Source organism: Stegodyphus dumicola, chromosome 3 (assembly GCF_044657685.1).
Source record: "Stegodyphus dumicola isolate Sdum_Otavi_A_Nest chromosome 3, ASM4465768v1".
NCBI lineage: Eukaryota > Metazoa > Arthropoda > Arachnida > Araneae > Eresidae > Stegodyphus > Stegodyphus dumicola.
This window is the reverse complement of record NC_140770.1, coordinates 234,544,430-234,564,770: the sequence shown is the minus strand read 5'-3', so window position 1 is coordinate 234,564,770 and position 20,341 is coordinate 234,544,430. Positions and strand designations below refer to the sequence as shown.

The 20,341-nt window shown below is 33.0% G+C and overlaps 1 protein-coding gene across 1 annotated transcript in view; it reads right to left on the bottom strand.

The window, feature by feature from the left end:
- Window positions 1–4,851: 4,851 nt before the first annotated feature.
- Rpn8 (regulatory particle non-ATPase 8) overlaps window positions 4,852–20,341 on the bottom strand; it is a 62,707-nt gene continuing 47,217 nt past the window's right edge. The window contains exons 5-8 of the mRNA XM_085813923.1: window positions 17,103–17,183; window positions 16,754–16,845; window positions 16,045–16,156; window positions 4,852–5,227 (exon numbers count right to left, since the gene is read on the bottom strand). Coding sequence (XP_085670049.1) covers window positions 4,916–5,227; window positions 16,045–16,156; window positions 16,754–16,845; window positions 17,103–17,183 — 597 coding nt within the window. The 3' untranslated portion in view covers window positions 4,852–4,915. The remainder of the gene's footprint in view (window positions 5,228–16,044; window positions 16,157–16,753; window positions 16,846–17,102; window positions 17,184–20,341) is intronic.

Here is a 20,341-nt window from a genome sequence, read left to right as displayed (position 1 = left end):
GCATATAAGGAAGAAAAGTTACGGGCAAAAAATGCGCGTTCATTAAAAAAAAAAAAAAAAAAAAAAAAAAAAAAAAAAAAAAAGCACTAAAAGCAAAAAATAAGCACTAAAAACAAAAAAATAAGGGCTTTAAAGAAAAAGTAAGCACCTATAAGGGCCTTTATATTTTATTTTCAAATATAAGGACTTATAAGCACTTGTAAGGACCGCTACGAACCCTGGAAACTTTGTAACTGAACAAGAAATTATGTCTGTTTATAGAAGACAAAATTAAAGAGACAGTATTAGCACAAAAAAACGAAGCAATTTACATTGAAAGAAATAAAGTAAACAAATAAATTTTAATAAAAATAATAAACAAATAAAATTTAATAAAGTAAACAAATATTAAGCTTTTTTGTAAATTTTGATACCTTTTAGATCATAATTGCTCTTTATTTCATAAATTACGGTTTCATATTTTTAATTGTATAATTTCTGCAGGCCATCTTACCAGATTTAAATTGATGATCTATAATCCGGAATCGCCGAAGTCCCGATTACGGACTTTGTACTGTATATTATTATTATTAAAGAAAATAGGAAAAAAATCAATAGGACGGGTGAGCTTGCTGATCTCCACAAAGTTTTTCAAGGGAGGGATAAGACTTGAAACTGCTACTCTCATTTCTTGCTCCACCTTCATCTTTGAACAATATTTTACCCTTTATTTCAGCTACAGCTGAAAATCAGGTTTTGCATAAATATGATGTTGCAAAAGGAATGAGAACCCTTGAAGCTTTTGAACTTAAGAGTTGGACACTCATTTTTGATGATTATCTAAAACTTTACCAAATTGGAACAAGCGAATTTTGTTTAAGGCTGTTGTCGCAATGAGACCCTTATCTTCTTGTGAATTCTGGTGGAGCTTGAGAATGGAAAAGATATTGCATCCCTGAATATTTCTTCCGCAAAGTATTTTGAAAACCATTCAGTGAGCTTCGAAAGGTTTGAGAGACAACGAGCTCATTAGAGGACCTAAAAATAATACGCTCTTTGTGTATTTATGCAATTCGAGAAAACAATCTTGACTGCCATCTTCATTAATTTTTCTTGATGTAGTTCTAATGCGTGTGATAAGACATTTCTACGTGAAAGCCAATGTGAACTGCAGTAATGTAGCAGGGCTGTGTGTGTTCAGCTTCCATGTCCATGCTAAGTTTTTTTAATAGTTTTGCTTTCAGCGGCCTGATTTTCATGTAATTTACTACACCTATGAATTTACAGCTCATTGACTTTGATGCAAGTGCTTCCCTATGGATGATACAACAGGTTGACATAGCATGCGATGCTTTACTGTGAATAAAAGCTTGTAATCCTCCATACCTGTTTGAGGAAGCACTGTCACTACACACACCAATATACTTTTCCTGATCTAAATTATTTTCTGTTATAAACTTGCCAAGAATTTCAAATAAGTTTTAAGACTTGACTGATGCTTTGACAAAAAAGGTCTTCAAGAATTATATTATCATCTAGAAAACGTTCATAAAAAATAAGGTATGCCTCTTTATTACTGTCAGTAGCCTCATCAAGTTGTAGACCAAATTCCCCACCTTTCATTTTCTCTATTAATTGGTCATTGAGATCCTCAGCTATATGATGGATTCTTCAATTAATTAGATGAAGGTATTTTTGTAATTAGTTTTCCCACCGATTTCCTACCATAATATTAACCATATCGAGAGCAGTCGGTAAAATAAGTTCTTCTGTGATAGTATGAGGTTTCTTGCACTTCACCACCTTGAAAGATGCTAGCAGTGCCTTGCTAGGTACTGAAGCTTGTTGAGCGAACACTTCTTTTTTTTTGTTGTAGTTTTCTCAACTTCCTACTAAGAAACTCGCACGATTTTTCAACCATGGTAGGGTGAATGGTCTTCATATGTCGCTTTAGCTTACTTGGGAGCATACTTTCGGATGATAGAATTTCCAAGTCCAAACAGCTATCATCGCATTTGTGATATTTCCGCCTTTTTGCTCCCCAGCCATTTGTCGAGGCTTGATTACTCTGACTTGAACTATCAGCTTGCTTATTTAGTATAAATCTTTCCATTTTGTGACTAACTTTTCACGAAAATACAAAACAGCACAATTAAAACAAAGCAACCAAACTGCTCACATAGATATGTTTAAATAGATATTATAATGTTTATCTGTTCTGGGTTTTGGCATCCTGGTCACAACCCTCTGTATCACTATGAAGACCACTTTATTATTACATCTATTTAACTGCTTACACTTACGATAAATTAACTTGGCACTGCGGCCTACAGCGGCTTATATACTACCACCAATGAGCACCCGCAACTCCTGCAGATGTGACGCGACCATCGAATGTGGGCTTCTGGAAATCTCTCGCATAGAATTCAGTATTGTCAAACCCAACCCAAATTCTGTACGCAAGGAGAGCAGTATTGTCGGTTTCCTACGCAACAAGCGATTTGAATTTAGATTCCATAAAAGAGTAAACAAGAGTGCTTAGCAGCGCACACTTTGGGAACCCCTGAGCCCAGCTTGGTTTTCAACTACTTCACGATGAAAGTAGAATGTCTGCTTTCCATCCTTGAAATATGAAAAGTCCCCCCCCCTTCTGTGGCACTATTTCAAAAGAACGTCAAATTGACTAAAACTCCCTTTATAATACCTGACATTATTTATTTATAACATGATTTTGATGTAAAATATATTTATATTTAATTAGATATTTAAAATTTTATGTTCTTTGGGCGGTTTCATTTCGTAATTAGCTTACACTTTTATACCAAGAAAAAAATCTAAGGTGGAAAGCAGATCTTTTAATTAATCTAAGTATTTTTAAATATGATGAAAATAAAAATGACAATTAATATACACATTACTGTGTAAATAAATTTAATGCACTATATATTGATTTAAAACAAATACAGATATTAACTGATAAAATATTAGTTGAATTTTTCGTGTAAAGTTATACTAATGTCTACAGTAGGTTAAGGCAATTCACATCAAATAAAATTTAATAAGAAATTTTACGATGAAAATCATTAGGGGTGTAGTGGGAGAATAAAATTCGTACAACTCATGTTTCATGCTGTCAGTAAAAATTTCATTCATTGCTCAAACACAATTAATAAAAGCTAAAAATAAAAAATTGGCAGACATGGCAGCTATGCATTGTCATTTATTGGATATCATTTTAGTATATATTGTTACCCTGCACATTTTTATCTTAAACCTCTTTGATTATCTTAAAAACCAGGAGTAATCAGAAAGTTTTCATGCTGTGCTGCGACATCATTTCAAAGGAACTCCAAACTGAATTTAATTTATTTTAAAATGCATGGTTCAGGTTACTGAACTATTTAGAATTCAGTTCTAATGTAAAACAGCATTTCATCGGACAGTCTAAATTTTAAGTTCTATGGTTAATGTTACTTGCGAAATTTTCTAAACTTTTATATTGAGAAAATCCTGATCAGTGAAGGAAAGCTTTTAATTATTAAAGTACTTTTAAATATGATAAAAATAAAATTAATCATTTATGTACATAATATTTGTGTGGATAAATTTAATAAAGTACTGTATACTTACATAAAACAAAATGGAATATAAATATTAACTGATTAAATAAAAAATCTACAAACATCTATAGCAGATGAAGACAACTCAGATCAAATGAAATTTGAAAAGGCAAAGATCAATCCACTGATCAAAGTATTATTAAAAAACCTAACAGCTATATATAAGAAAAGTATAAGAAAAGCAGCAAGTTTTTGTTGCCCGACTGACTGAATTCGTAAATTAGTCACCGAATGATGTTTTATATAAGCAACAAGTGAAACATATTCCCTTTCATTCTGTTATAAGCGAACATCACTTATACGAGTCTGATGTCATACGGTGGGATTATGTAATAGTTATTAAACAACAGGCATACAACTGATATTTTTACCTAATTTTTGAAGGTATAAACTATAAGGATTTATTACTCTGGAATCTGAATGTGATGGACAAAGGAGAAGATATTTACACCCCTCTTTTTTTTTTTTTTTTTTTTTTTTTTTTTTTTTTTTTAACACATGTTACACACTGAAAATATATTCTGATATCACACAAACAAACTAAGCATCACAGTTAATGCATATTGGTAAAACTGCAAAGAAATACAGATGTTAAGAAACACCTTTAAAAACATGCATAGGACTGTATTATGGCAAAGCACTTGAGGATAAGAAAATCTTCACAAAATATTATTTTTTAATTTAAAATATTTTAAAATTTACTGTTTGGCTAAAGAATAATATAAGCTAAGAAATTATCCTAATAAAAATATACAAAAAGAAAAAAATATTTCTCTTTGGTAATAAAGAAGTCAAACATACAAATATTTGCAGTTTTTATATTTTCTTACAAAAATAAAATATAAAACACATTACTATGTTACAAATATTTAAGCTTTTATCTCAAAAATATAAAATCTAACATATATATTGACACTTTTCTTCTAAAATGAACTTGAAATTGAGAACTGGTCAAAGTTTAATTAGAATATTTCAAACATAGATATTGTAATATGAATGACAAAGTTTAAAATATATAATAAACACAGCCATTTGTATAAGAACTTTTGTGAAAAGTAAAGCTTTATCATATGTGAGTACTAACATTCTTAAAGAGAAATGTCACAGCATCTACCATCAGTTTCAGGAAAGCTCAGAAAAAAAAAACCAGTGTCGATTTAAAAAGCATATATAATTAACACTAACTGCTATGGAACAAATTACTGTACTTCAAAATACACTAGCTTTGTTTATGTAAAAAATAAGAGAGAAAAACAGTTTTAAATTTTTATTTAGAACTGTAAATTATATAGTAAAAGTTGCTGAGAACCATTATTTCAGCTACTTTTAATATCTTTTTTCTTTTCATCACTTTTTGTTTCTTCTTTGTCTTTTCTCTCCTTCACCTCTTCTTTTTTACTACTTTCTTTCCTCTCAGCATCTCTGTTGGTAATTTTGTTATTGATGAGATTATGCAAGGCTATGACAGATCTTGATAGAGATGCTAAGTATACAACAAGCATTTGATCATTTGTTTTCACATACATTGATTTAACAAATTCTCTTACACTGGCATCTGGTAATAAATTAAAAATATCTTGCAATTGATATATGATTGTATGATTGACAGGTAAATTTCCAGACACCACCTAAAATATCAAATATGTTAAATGCAAATTGCATAAAATACCTTTTACATAAATATATGTAATCTGTTAAATCATTATTTAGATATTGATATTAAATTATTGACAATTTTTCCATCTTCTACAAAGCTATTAGCATAACATTCTACAATAATTGTTTTGGGATCAGGAATGATGATATTCTTTGAAATTAATTAGATTTCTAGGCAATAATTGTAGCTTTAAAGATAAATAATTTTCAAAACATGCATTTTTGGTTTGAATTGGAAAAACTATTATCAGCAGCATCACCTCAATGAAATAATTTATAGGAAAAGAGAAACCTTTTATCCCATTTATGGTAATAAATATCAAAAGATTCCTACTAACATCTTATGGCTTCAATGGCTAAGGGCTCATTTTGAAAATGAGAGAAAGCTGATAAGTAAACTATGCAAGTCGCAAATAGTTCACAGAGAAAATACTTTTCCAATAAATCAAATGAGTAGATTATAATAAGTGCATACTTGCCAATTCCCCCTCCAAAAAAAAAAAACATAATTTATTTACAGTGAAAAATCATCAAAATCTACACATTTTTGTACATACTTAAAGGAAAGAAAAATTCTGATTATCATGTAAAATTATATTCTCTACCCAAAACACATTTACAACAGCTTTTTTTTTTTTTTTTTTTTTTTTTACTTTCTGACTAGAAAAACTGAATTTAAAAATTATGTTAGCATTTATCACCATGTTTAAATCTGACAATAAAGATACTTAAAATCTGCCAAACTTCAAAAAGACATTCTAAACATGACCAAAAGCAGCAGGAAAAACCATATTTTCATATACATATATATAATAGCAAAAGTTTGGGAGCATTGAGACGTACAAACGCAGAAATACTGATGGCGTAGATAAACAAATTAGAGTATGCTTAGAGCATACATCCATTTTTAAGAAACAGTCAAGACAAATTAAATTCCATATTTATTGAAATTCACTTTTGTGGCCACAATTCACTTGGCACTCCCAATCGTGCCTATTTCCAGAACATTTTTGATACTATGGCAATGGAAGTGAATATAAATTAGCAGAAGTGTCTTAACAGAATGAAAGCATAAGCAAGGAGAGGTGTCGCAGTAATAATGCAGAGAAAGAAGGGAGGTAGTCGAAACATGTCAGTTCGAGTTAATACCCCTAATCAATTTAGGCCACTCATTTCACAAACATGTTCCTGCAGCAAGTTAATCAGCATCTTTTCTTGACTATACGGCACTTAATCTTTGTAAAGAATGGTTCCTTTAATTGGCTAAACCAGCCTACAAAGCCACCCTCCCCCAATTTTATGATTAATTTTTCAGTTTTCTACTGATACACCTATTGTCACATCCTCTTCACAAATTTTTTTAAACCAAATCTTCAGTGCTTTCTCCACACCATGACCTTTCTTACTGTATATCTGTTTTCCGGTTTCATTCCAATTTTGCTTCAATTTGCAAATGATATCTTCATGATTCTTTTAGGTTAAAAGATTCGATCAATCATATTCTGATCATATTAACTGAACTATTGATCACAATAAATGATGTACTTTACATAAAAGCATCTTGCCAAGAAATAATCATACTCATACCTGCCAAACTCTAAAGATAAAAATTCAGAAGCTTTCACCCCCAAATTCAGAAGATTTCTCCAAAATTCAAAAGAACACAAAGAATTAATATCATGCTTTGATATTAAAAAAATAACAATTTATGCAAATAGAAAAAAGAAAATTGTACTTACATTAGTAAATCTCAATTAAGTAGTAACTTAATTGAGATTTACTAATGTAAGTAATCAATTAAGTAGTAAAAAATTTATTAGGAAACGTAAAACAAGAACTTAATGTTACACAAAAAAAAATTATTGCAATGAATTTAGAGTGCATTTTTTGGCTTTAGCCAAAAATTATTTGGAAAATTTCTTGTCATAACAATTAGTTTCCTCATAACATTTAGCAATTAAAATGTTTTCTAGAGTTTTTGGTGAAATTGAAGAACAAAACAGTTTTGTTTTTCTTCACAACACTGAAGACTCTCTCGCACTCAGCATTACTGTGTGGAATTACGAGAATAGCATATAAAACTCTTGCTAGTCTATCATATTTTGGTGTTCCATCAGCTCTTTTTATTTTTTTTTAAGGTACCAACGAGGACATCAAGTCTATCTTCTCTTAAACTGGCAAAGTCTTCAAACTGTGCAGCAGAAAATTGGTTCTGTACTTCATCTAAAACATCATTATGGCATTCATTTTCTTTAATTGTAACAAAAATTGAAATTTATCAATAAAAAAAGGAATCTTTTCAAAAGATGAATTTTTAATTTGTTTCAAATTTGCCACTTCAGCATTTAAAAGAACTTCATTTTGCAAAGGAAACTTCCTTACAATGTAATCACAGGCTGAGGAAAAGTACTTTCTAACACATTGAAAAAATTTTTTTTTCTCATGATCTTTCAAAGAATTTACAAGTTCCCTGGTTTGATTTCCAATTATAAGATCATTGTCATCCTTTTGATTTGCCAAACTATTATAGGCAACACAAATCAACACACTGTTTTTCACAACGGATGGTTTTACAAACTTAGTATAAAGTTCTTTCAAAAGATCATTAAGAATTTGGATAAGCAGGAGAGATTTTGGCGAAGCTGATTGTAGAAGGGTATTTACACTTTCAAAAATCTTAATGATAACTACAATATGCTTTGTTAAAATCCGAAGAAAGAAGATAGAAAATCCTTTCCTCCCAGCTAATAGAAGACTGTTTCTTCTTCCCTTCAACTTCTTTAACAAAGTTGACCTTTGAGGAGTCTTCTAAGCATTTTCTTTTTAAAGAGTTTGATTCTGTGTGTTGGCTTTTCCCTTTTAAAGCATTTTGATTAGAAGCAAAGTTGGTTTTCGGAATCTTATATGCCGACAAATTTGATGGGATCTGTGGTTTCGTTTTGGTCTCTTCTTGGAAATATTTTAGCTATGCATCCCTCTGTTCAATAAACCTTCCTAGCGCCATGCCTAAGGATAACCATCTCGTGCATACATGTTTCAGAATTTTTCTCGTTTCACCAGAGCACAGTTCTTGGAAATTCTTTAGGTTTTCTTTCCTTTTTACACTTTTTTCCAGATAGAAAAACACACTGGAAGAAGCTGGTCAATATTTAATGGTAAAGCAGCTGCAGCTTTTCTGCTGCCAAATTAATTAAGTGGCATGGGCATCCAATAACAATTAATTCATTTTGGTCATTTTTGAGGAAAGAGGCTATACCCTTTTTGTCACCCACCATGACATGAGCATTATCCGCACCAAATGAAATGCAGTTTGATATTGGGATGTTAAGTTGTTTCAACTCATTAATTACCAAGGAGGCAATATTTTCCCCCGTAGCTTCTGTTCGCGCCTTATGTAAATTTTGATTTTGTTCCCTGCAAGAGGGCGCCTGCGAGCGCCGAACTACTTGTTTATCTATTGTACGAACTTGTGCTTCACACAGTCTAATAAACGCAATAACGAACGTTTGTGTCTACTTTCCATCCGCTAACATGGTCCGTCGTGAGCCAGCGCATTTCTTTGGATGATGTGTCAAGACAATTTTAACGTTCTGGTATAGAAGGACATTTCGTGCAAGGAAAACGGATTTATATTTTGTCTGGATTGTGAAAACAGCAGCAGGAATATGGAGTCAATTTTAAAGCAAAAGCGAATTATTAAGGGTAAGTTGACTCGTTTAATTTCACAAGTAAATGGTTTACAAAATCAAGAAAATTCTTTTTCTGCCATTGAAGTATATGAAAATGATGTTGGTGTATTAGGTGTTGAAGTGAACTGTTTAAACGATAACATTCTTGGTACTTGTTCTGACGCAGAGTTTAGTAAATATGAAATAGAAATGCATGAACTATTTTCCAAATTAGATGTATTAAAAATTACTTTAAAGGAAGAATCAAGAAAACTTAGTAATTCAGGTAAAGATATAATAAATGCTAATGCAAATGGCTTGAAACTTCCTCGCGTGGAATTGCCAGTGTTTACTTCTAATTATGTTGATTGGATATCATTCAGGGATTTATTTCTTGCCAGTGTTGGAAATAATAGTACATTAAGTGACAGTCAAAAATTGCAATATCTTAAGCTTTCTGTGAAAGGTGAAGCTGCTGTTTTTGATGGTTGGTCCACAGTTGCAGACTGATCTGACAACATTAATTATTCGTTTCAGAATTCACAGAATAGCTATAACTGCAGATATAGAGAAAATGTACAGACAAATTATACTAAAAGATGCAGACTTTCAGAGAATAGTCTGGCGAGATTCACTTTATAAACCAATTCAGGATTTTCGATTAACTAGGATTGCTTACGGTACATCATCAGCTTCGTACCTTGCGGTAAGATGTTTACAGCAGTTAGCCATAGATGAAGCAACTAATTTTCCTTTGGCTTCCAAGACATGTCTTAGGGACTTCTACGTTGATGATTTGATGTCCGGAGCCAATTCAGTTACTGAAGCTATTTCAAACATTGCTGTTTTACTACAATCAGTTCAAATTTCAAACGCGAATTATGAAAAGGCATGGGAAGCGCTTACTGAACGTTATGAAAACGAAATAGAAATAATAAACGCAGCATTAAATAAATTAACTTCACAACCTGTTCTAAAACAGGAATCAGCTTCAGTATTGATACATTAAAAATCCTTAAACAGCCGGTAGAGCATTGGGATACTATGATTATTTTTCTGTTAAAAGGAAAACTTGATCATGAAACACTAAAAAGAGTGGACGATGGAGCATTCGAACAAGAAAATTTCTGCTTTTGCTGAATTCAAGCGTTTTATTTTAAACAGAGCGAATGCTATTGCCTCTTTGGCGAAGTGCCAGAGGGAGAAGGCAGTTTTGCCTTCTGAAATTAAAACTCGCGATTCAGGTAGCAGATATGCTTTTTCGTCCCAACTTGTGGCTAATGTGTGCGTTCATTGTAAGAGTAATTCTCATTCTCAGTTATTTAAATGTGATAGTTTTTTAGAACTCCCTATCAAAGAAAAATGGGATATTATTAAAAGGAATAAGTTATGTGCTAATTGTTTGAAAGATAGTAAAATGCATCCCATTTTTAAATGTCGTGCAGGAATGTGTAAATATTGTTCAAAGCCACATAATACAGTGTTATGTTTGAAAAATTCAAATGATGAAAAATGTCATATATCCATGGAACACAGAACTTCTGCTATTAGTAGCAATAACGCCACGGTGCCTGTTGCACAAGCAGTTTTATTGCCTACTGCGATTGTTTATGTTAAAGATATTAATGGCGATTTACAAAAATGCAGGATGCTAATTGATTCAGGTAGCCAGGGCTCATTTATTCGGGAGCACTGTGTAAATTTACTGCAGCTAAAGCGCACTAGTGCCAACATAAGTGTAAATGGCCTGAGCTCGCAAAAAATTGGAAAGGTTTCAGGTTCAGTTCAATTACAAGTAACATCTCCATTTTATAAAAACGCAAGCATTTCAGTTAATGCATTAATTATACCCAAGATCACGTGTGACCTTCCTCAATATCAAGTTGATGGATCTGTTTTGACATCTTTCAAACATTTGTGGTTGGCCGATACAAATTGTTTCCAGCCTGGCCCAATAGATATTCTTTTAGGCGCAGATGTATTTGGCGAGATAATGCTTCATGGACGTTTAACTGTTCCGGGTCATTCGTTAACAGCCTTGGAATCAATATTCGGCTGGGTCATTATCGGAAAGACTAAAAGTGTATCACAAATAATTGTATCTAATCATGCTAGTTGTACCAATGTTCAGCTCCAGCTTGAAAAATTTTGGAAATTGGAAGAAATTTCGGAGATAAAGCATTACACAGAAGAGGAAATTGAATGTGAAAATCATTTCAAGCGGAATTTTTCTCGTGATTCAACAGGTAGATTTGTTGTTAAGTTTCCATTTCGTAGATCAGGAAATGAACATGGGTCATCAAGGGATGTTGCTGTACATCGTTTACAAAGCATTGAACGTCAATTTATTGAGAATAAATCTCTTTCCAGTCAATATCACAAATTTATGGAGGACTATCAACAACTTGGTCATATGGAATTGATTCCAGAAAATGAAATTGATGTTCCAACTAATTCTAGTTTTTGCATGCTATTATTCCGCACCATTCAGTTCCGGATAAAAATGGTGATAAATTTCGAGTCTTATTTGATGGTTCTGCAAAATCTTCTAGCGGTATTTCTCTTAATGAGAAATTGATGGTTGGTCCACAGTTGCAGACTGATCTGACAACATTAATTATTCGTTTCAGAATTCACAGAATAGCTATAACTGCAGATATAGAGAAAATGTACAGACAAATTATACTAAAAGATGCAGACTTTCAGAGAATAGTCTGGCGAGATTCACTTTATAAACCAATTCAGGATTTTCGATTAACTAGGATTGCTTACGGTACATCATCAGCTTCGTACCTTGCGGTAAGATGTTTACAGCAGTTAGCCATAGATGAAGCAACTAATTTTCCTTTGGCTTCCAAGACATGTCTTAGGGACTTCTACGTTGATGATTTGATGTCCGGAGCCAATTCAGTTACTGAAGCTATAGAATTACAAATGCAATTGAATCAGATGTTGTCACGTGCAGGATTTATTCTAAGAAAATGGGCTTCTAACAGCAAAGAAGTCTTGAATTCAATTAATCCAGATTTGTGCTTATCAAATGTTTCTTTGAACATAGACAATGATGATACTGTAAAAACGTTAGGTATCCTGTGGCATCCAGCTTCAGATATGTTTTTATTTAAAGTCAATTCATCATATCCTGAAGTCTTAACCAAACGAACATTACTTTCAATAATCGCAAAGACCTTTGACCCTCTTGGATGGTTGGCACCGATCATGGTTCGGTATAAATTGATTATGCAAAGATTGTGGAAACATCAGTTTCAGTGGGATGAAAAGGTTCCTCCAGATATTGAATGTGAGTGGAAACAACTTACAGAAGATTTGTTATTTATTAAAAGTATCAAAATTTCACGATTCTTGTTGGTTGAATCAGATAACCAGTTTCAACTGCACGGGTTTTGTGACGCCTCAGAGAAGGCCTACGCCACTGCAATTTATTATCGTTCTGTGTTAGATACTGGACAAATTAATGTTCAGTTAGTGATAGCCAAAACAAGAGTTGCACCACTAAAAACCATATCACTTCCCCGATTGGAACTTTGTGGAGCATTACTGTTGACTAAATTAATGGATTTCACCTGTAGGGCTTTAAATACTCCTATATCGCAAGTTTATTTTCATACTGATTCCACTATTGTATTAGCCTGGATAAGATCTCATACAAGCCGATGGAAGAAGTTCGTCGCCAACAGAGTAGCAAAAATCCAGACTTTATCCTCTCCTGTCCAGTGGCATCATGTGAGTGGAAATGCTAATCCTGCTGATCTTGCAACGTGTGGTGTGTCATCATCTGCACTGGTTACTTCATTGTGGTTATGTGGTCCAGATTTACTGTATAATTTATTTCCTTTTCAGCAAGCATTATCTGCACCACTACTGAATGATTCTGTGCCAGAGCAAAGATGTGCTTTACAGTCTACAACTGCTGCTAGTCACTTGACAGACGCTCATGATTTATTTTATAAATATTCCTCTCTCACTAAACTTAAACGTGTTGTAGCATTATGTCTGAGGTTTGTAAATAACTGTAAAAATTCAGAAGATCAGGTAAGTGGATTTCTAAAAACAAGTGAATTAACTAAAGCTATGCATGTGTTAATTAAATTAATGCAATATGTTGAATTTAAGAATGAAATTAACACTTTAGGCAGAAATCAATCATTATCTGGTACAAGCAAAATTTTATCTTTGAATCCATTTTTAGATAATTTAGGTATTCTCAGGGTGGGCGGTCGCTTGCGACATGCAAACCTTGCATATGGTTTTAGGCATCCAATTTTGCTTCCAAAGAAGCACATTTTAACTCATCTCATTGTTAGACATTACCATGAAAGACTTTTGCATGCAGGTCCACAACTTATGCAATCTTGCATTCAAGAACAATATTGGATCATAAATGGTAGAGCTGTTATCAGAGATTTAGTTAGGAAATGTATAAAGTGTTGCAAAATTAGAGCATCTGTCACTAATCAATTGATGAGCGATTTGCCGTCTAGTCGCGTTTCGCCTGCTCCTGCGTTTCTGCGCTGTGGAGTGGATTACGCAGGTCCTTTTCAAATTAAAGCAAATAAGGGTCGAGGCTCTAAGTCATTCAAGGCATATATAGCTCTATTTGTTTGTTTACGACAAGAGCTATTCACCTAGAATTAGTGACTGATCTTTCAGCAGATGCTTTTATTGCAGCTCTTAAGAGGTTCGTTTCCCGCAGAGGCAAAAGCAGTGATATATATAGCGATTGTGGTTCCAATTTTGTTGGAGCAAAACGCAAACTGATGGAATTTGAAAGGCTTGCTAGGTCTGCAACTTATAACCAAAATGTTAGCAGATATTTGGTTGATAATGGCATTAAATGGCATCTAAACGTTCCAGGTGCGCCACATATGGGTGGACTCTGGGAAGCTGGCATAAAATCAACAAAATACCATTTAAAACGAGTAGTTGGTGAGGCGAGATTGACATATGAAGAATTTGAAACATTTCTCACACAAATAGAAGCTTGTCTTAATTTGCGACCTTTAACAAGTTTGTCTAATGATCCAAATGACTTGTCAGCATTAACGCCTGGTCATTTTCTTATTGGTAGATCATTAACAAGCATTCCTGAACCAAATTACATTGAAGTTTCCCATCTCACTAGATGGCAACATATTCAAAAAATGGTTCAACAATTTTGGAAGCCTTGGCACAAAGAATATCTGTGTCGATTACAACAAAGACCAAAATGGCTTTTGCCAACTAAAAATCTTCAAGTTAATGATCTGTGTCTCATAAAGGAGGATAACTTACCTCCAACTAAATGGAAAATGGGTAGAATTACTCAGTTACATCCTGGTCTTGATAATGTTGTTAGGGTTGTGACTATTAAGACTTCAGATGGCATGGTTAAAAGAAATATTACAAAATTGTGTCCATTACCAATTTGAGTTTTAATTCATGTATTATAAATTAAGTATTATATCATAATTTTAATACTGTATTGTGTTTTAAATTTACTGAATTTTAACCACTAAATGTTGAAATAGTATTTCAAGGTAGGCGGCATGTTCGCGCCTTATGTAAATTTTGATTTTGTTCCCTGCAAGAGGGCGCCTGCGAGCGCCGAACTACTTGTATATCTATTGTACGAACTTGTGCTTCACACGGTCTAATAAACGCAATAACGAACGTTTGTGTCTACTTTCCATCCGCTAACAGTGTCTCCATTTGACAATGGAAGACGCAAAAGATGAGTTTTCATTTCATTAGAAACATCACAGAAATATGTGATAACGATGAGGTAAAGCTTCCAATCGCTGTCGTTGCTGCCATCGATTGACACCGAAAATGCTGAATTCTGGAGTGCAGCTATCCTTTTACTTTGTGCATCGCAAGCAATTTCGTTCACAATAGAAGATGTTTTCGTGCGAGCACAAGCATATTTCTGAGCAATCTTGGAGTCTGGAAACATCCGTCTGAAAAGTTGACCAGCGTGATCGGCAGTGCTTAGCGGCACGTTGTGTTCGATGAGGAATGCAGTAAACAAACACTCTGCCAAAATGACATTGGCATCCGAATTCGCAGCCGAATTTGAAAAAAAATTCATCCACTTTCTTTGACGTTGTCGAAGCCGAAGCATTAACTTCATGCTTAGACTTAACATGCTTCACAATGTCGTTTCTTTCACCGTGACTTATTATGAAGTCACACATGCACACGTTGAATATGGTAAAATGCATAGTTATTTCCTTTGAAGGATTCTTTAATTGTTGGAAATTCGGCTTTGTAGGCAGGCCGAAAATATTGAGAATATGGTTTTTTTGAACTCATTTCATAACAACAACGTATTAAGAAAATTCGTAGCATGTGCAAACAAACAAACAAAAAAAAAACAGAATGCGACAATCTATGCTTGCTGAGTAATTCCCTTGCTGCTGAAGGGAATGCGAAAAAAATAATCTGGCGCACACAAAGAAAAGAGTGGGAGAAACAAGTTCAGCGCATTGGATTGGCTGGTTAAGCGGCGAGTTGGGAGAAACCGCAGGTTACTGTATTCGAAGTAGTTGGTAGTTGGCAGTAAAACACGATGCAATTGGCGAAAAATTCTAAAATTTCGACAAAAATCACTAAAAACACTTGAAAAAGGAAAAAAATCGTAAAAAATGGATTACGATCGTAAAATTGTAAAGACAAACGCATTTTCGTAAAAATTACGAAAAATTCGTAAAAGTTGGCAGGTATGCATATTATATCTACTCGTAACACAGCTTACTGACTAAGGCAAGAAATGAAACTTGTAGCAATCTTTTTAATAAACATGAATAACAAATGTATGATTGAGACTATAACAACAGCAGATCAATTTCTAATACCATTTAAATCAAGTTACGCATAACATTGATTAATATAGTGAATTTGGAGTGGTTTATATCTTTTCAAATTTGGAGGGGGGAAAAAATACACATAGCATTATCTTAGAAATTTCTATCAGTGTACTTCAAATTTCACTTTTATTTTTAATGCTTTCCATTAGAAAATCTAAATTATTTGTCATAGATGTTGAATATCATTATTTGAATACCCAGCAGATCACATTAAATTTTCATATAATGTAATTTTCTTACTCCCCAAAAAGTTACCTGATCTAAATAATCTTTAATATCAGCTATCTGTGAATGAAGCCCTTTCAAACCTCGTAACTGATTTGTTATCCTTTGAGATAGAGTTCCCAAAGTAGTGTCTTTAATATCCCTATTAAAGAAAAAAAAAAAAAAAATAACATTACTAACTCTATAAACAAATTTTGAATTATTCTGAGCAAAATAAACAATCACCATATTCAATATCACAGATGGTAAAAAAAAAAAAAAAAATATGTTATTACATCAAATAACATAAAAAAATCTATACAAAGAGCAGATCATTTGTTCCACATTAAAATAGTTTTCCATATATCCCAATTTTTACTTATTAAAAAAAATCCTGAAATATATAATCTACAGAAAAAGAAGCAAAGATTATATATTGAGACCCAGCAATAACGTTCTTAAATATGTTCATCAATTATTTATGGAGAGAAAACATAACATAGGTACATAAATATATTCACCACATATTGAAACAGTTATATATATGAAAGTGCCTAGTCTTCACAATCTTAATAATTTTATAATCTGATTTCAAGCACTTTCATTTTACAAATAACCATTAAAAAAAGTAGGACGACACAACAACAACTAACAAACAAAAAAGAAGTATTAGTAGAAGACAAATTCAGTATAAGAAATAAGGAATGCATTCTATTAAATGAATTAAGATCTATAATTGCAAACTGTGATATTATGTTACCTAAGTAAATGTTCAACACCAACTTCTTCTGCTTCTTCAGCTCCAATCTCACTGGCAACATGCTCAAATGTTTTGTTTGTAGGTGTGCCATCCTAACAATTACATTAAATAAAAATTCCAAGTTAATAAAAAGTATCTTTCTGCAAGCACTTGGCATAATAGCAAACTATTAGTATAATCCAGAACATCATATAAATAAATCATATCGCACTGGCAGTTAGGGAAAAAAACAAGAATAATGCCACTTTTGCTTAGTTTAAAATCAAATTTAGGAGAAGGAGAATAATAATACAGCATTTAAAACGCTGATAACAAATTCCAAAGAGGATTTCTACACATGAATTCTTACATCATGAACTTCTTCAACAGCAATATAAGCTTCAGTGGGCAAACCAAGATCTTTAGGTTTTGCACCAATTATCACCAAAACCTGAAAAAACAAAATTAGATCCAATAAATTTTTCTAAATATCTACATTTATAATTTAATATGCATACAAAATTGAATGGGTACTCTGATTACCTGCCACAGCCTGACAAGAACCACCAGCCACAGTGCTTTGTCGTGAAAGTAAGCACCCCTGAATTTTACAAAAATATACGGTACCTTTTAGCGAGAATATCCCATTGACCATTCTCGCCAAAAGGTAGCTTCTGCACCAATAACTGCAAATAACTGTGTAATTCTTGACTACGTGAGTTATTTTTCTTTAACATGTTGAAATATATTGAAATTTAGAATGTTTGTTTTGGAAATTGCTTTTTATTATGTGCCAAAGGATTTGCGCAAGCATTTACAAATCAACGGGATAATCCCAAAGTACCAAATATACTTACATGACGTTTCAGGACTGGTGATACTGTATTCAAAGCCATTTTTAGCAATAACAGAATTTTAATAGATTTTTAGTATTTACTTTTTCTTTTCTTTTTTTTTTTTTTTTTTTTAATTTCTACATATATTTTCTCTTTTTTTAAGCTAAAGCAGATCAAGGTGTACATGGAGAGCAGCTCTGCAGTATCAAAAATTCTGAAGGAATTTTATACTATGATAAGCGCATGCTAAAATAGATAACACACAATATTTTTAACAATTCTCTCAAATGACTATTTTAAGAGTTAACTACAGTTACACACATTACAACCCAAGTTTGATTTGATAACACAATTTAAAATTCTTTAATTGTATTGTTGTAGACAAATAAACACATCATAACTAGGTAATATATTCATTTTTAATACACAAGTCCTTAAAGTACCACATTAACATACTAAACTCACAATTAACATACTGTTACATGCATATGGGTTCATAATAGATTGAATGCACACGGGTCCGATGATAGGTTGACAAAATTAATTTTATCAACACTTTATCAGTAAAAGAAAGGATTTATTGAGCAGTCTGGTCAACTCGAACACTGCATCAGCATAAGGGAAACGAAAACCTTTCTCGTTCTCTCTTTCCAACTTAATTCCAATAAAATATTCTTTCTACATCTAAAAACAGCACACTACTAGTTATCAGATTTCTTCTTCTTTCTTTTCTTCTTCGCATTGCTAAACTCTGACTAACTCAAAGCAAAACGAAGGAAGCTCCAATCGAAAAAACAAAGTCCTTTTTTGACAAAATTTAACTGCAGAACTAATTATTAAAAGCTGTCTTTTCATGCAACCACACATACCTTGAACTTAATTGGTCAATCACAACTAGCTATGACATTTTCCAAACCAGTTAAAACTAAATAACAATAGTGTTTGATAAAATTTTGAGGAAATATATTAATCACAAGCCTCTTTCTACATTTTTCATTAATTTTGTTCAAATGGTAATACACATTTTTCTAGTATTTTTAATTAATACTATAACATATAATAATATTATATGCCAATTGATACTATAATTCACTCAGAAAAGAAATGCAGAAACAAATGACCTTAACATGATAAACATATATGTAAATGATAATTTATCATGGCAATTAAATGCTCAAAGTTTATTATGTTAGACAAGGCATGGTTTCATTTACTGGAATACACAAATGCTCAGAACAAGTGGCAATGGGCATCAGAAAATTCACACGTAATATAAGAGCACCATTTGCATGGCCAGCAGATCAGTTAGTGGTGTTTTGTGCTTGCCACATGTGTTGCTGGTCTAATATTTTTTGACACGACAACAAACATGGATTCCTTACCATTCTAGGTACTTCTTATAATAGCAACAGCAGAAGAAGTCCGTATTTCCTGAAAACGTCCCCAATTTTCAGTCCCTGTCCCGATTTTTACAACTCGTTTTTTGGTCTCGAATTTATAGCATTTGTCCCAAAAAACAGTAGTGGGAAAACACAAAAGTTTTAATCCATATATTTATTTTAATAGTGTAGATTGTGTAAGTCAAAAGACGCACTCCATACTGGAGCATACAACTCTTGTGACGGAACAACTTTCGTCCTAAGGCTATTGCTAATCGAAATTAAGTGTTGTCCCGCCAACTTACTCATCTAAAATGTTGCAACCCCATGGCCCAAGGGCAGACGAGACAGTACCAGTACAGTCCCTGCCGAGCCTACACCGTCCCTAGTAAACTCAGGCACAGCCAGTGAAGACTGTTTTTCTACCCTCGTGGTTGAGACTGTCTATCTAAATATATATCCTAGCCAGTACTTCCCAAGAATTCTCCTGAGTCAACCCCTGAGGGGAAACTGGATCATACAGAGGATTCCATATCTAGCATTTGACTGGAAAAAAATATAGTGAGAGAGTTTTATTTCTCATTCCTGTGTATTTCTCTCCCCAACCCCTAAACATACAAGGAATTTTTTTGCCCATAGCTTGCAGTTCAGACTTTCACTTACAGACAGCACTGCAATTTTTTTTTTTTTTTTTTTTTTTTTTTTTTTTTTTTGATAGACAGTGGAACCTCGAGATACAAGTTTAATTCGTTCCAAAATTGAGCTCGTATAGTGAATTTCTTGTATCTAGAAACAAACTTCTTAACCCTTTCAGGATGGGCACCCCATATACGCATTCCCTAAGAACGTCTCTTACAGCCGGGTGTCCCATTCACGCATCACTAGAGATTGCAATCAGAGGACGGGTGATGCGTATACGCATTTTAAGCTGGAACGTTTTTCTGAAGGCCACTAGATGGCATCCTATGTCCATTACTTTTGAAATGAACTCAGTTTTAAGTTCCTGACCTTGAGTTTGATATATTCTGCTTGACTTCGGTATTTTACTCATCAGCTCTTGCGAGTGTGGGGGGGAGGGAAAATGTAAACAGAGGTGAGCTCTTTAAATCGCTGCGTGCTAATGAAAACATTCACATGTCTGATTTATATTCAATTCCTTTTTTTATTCTATTTTTTCCTTTACTATGTACGAGCTTTTAGGGTTAGTATTTGGAGTACTGTTACGTTTCGCATTGCCCTTCATATATATTTCCGGTTCTTCTCTTTTTATTTCGGAAAGCCTAACCTCCAGTCTATTGTGGCGAAAAGGCACTATTTATCAGAGGAAGAATACTCTCGTATGGGTCAGTGAACCATTTATTAATGCGGATGAGAGTGATGATTCATTTTCTAAA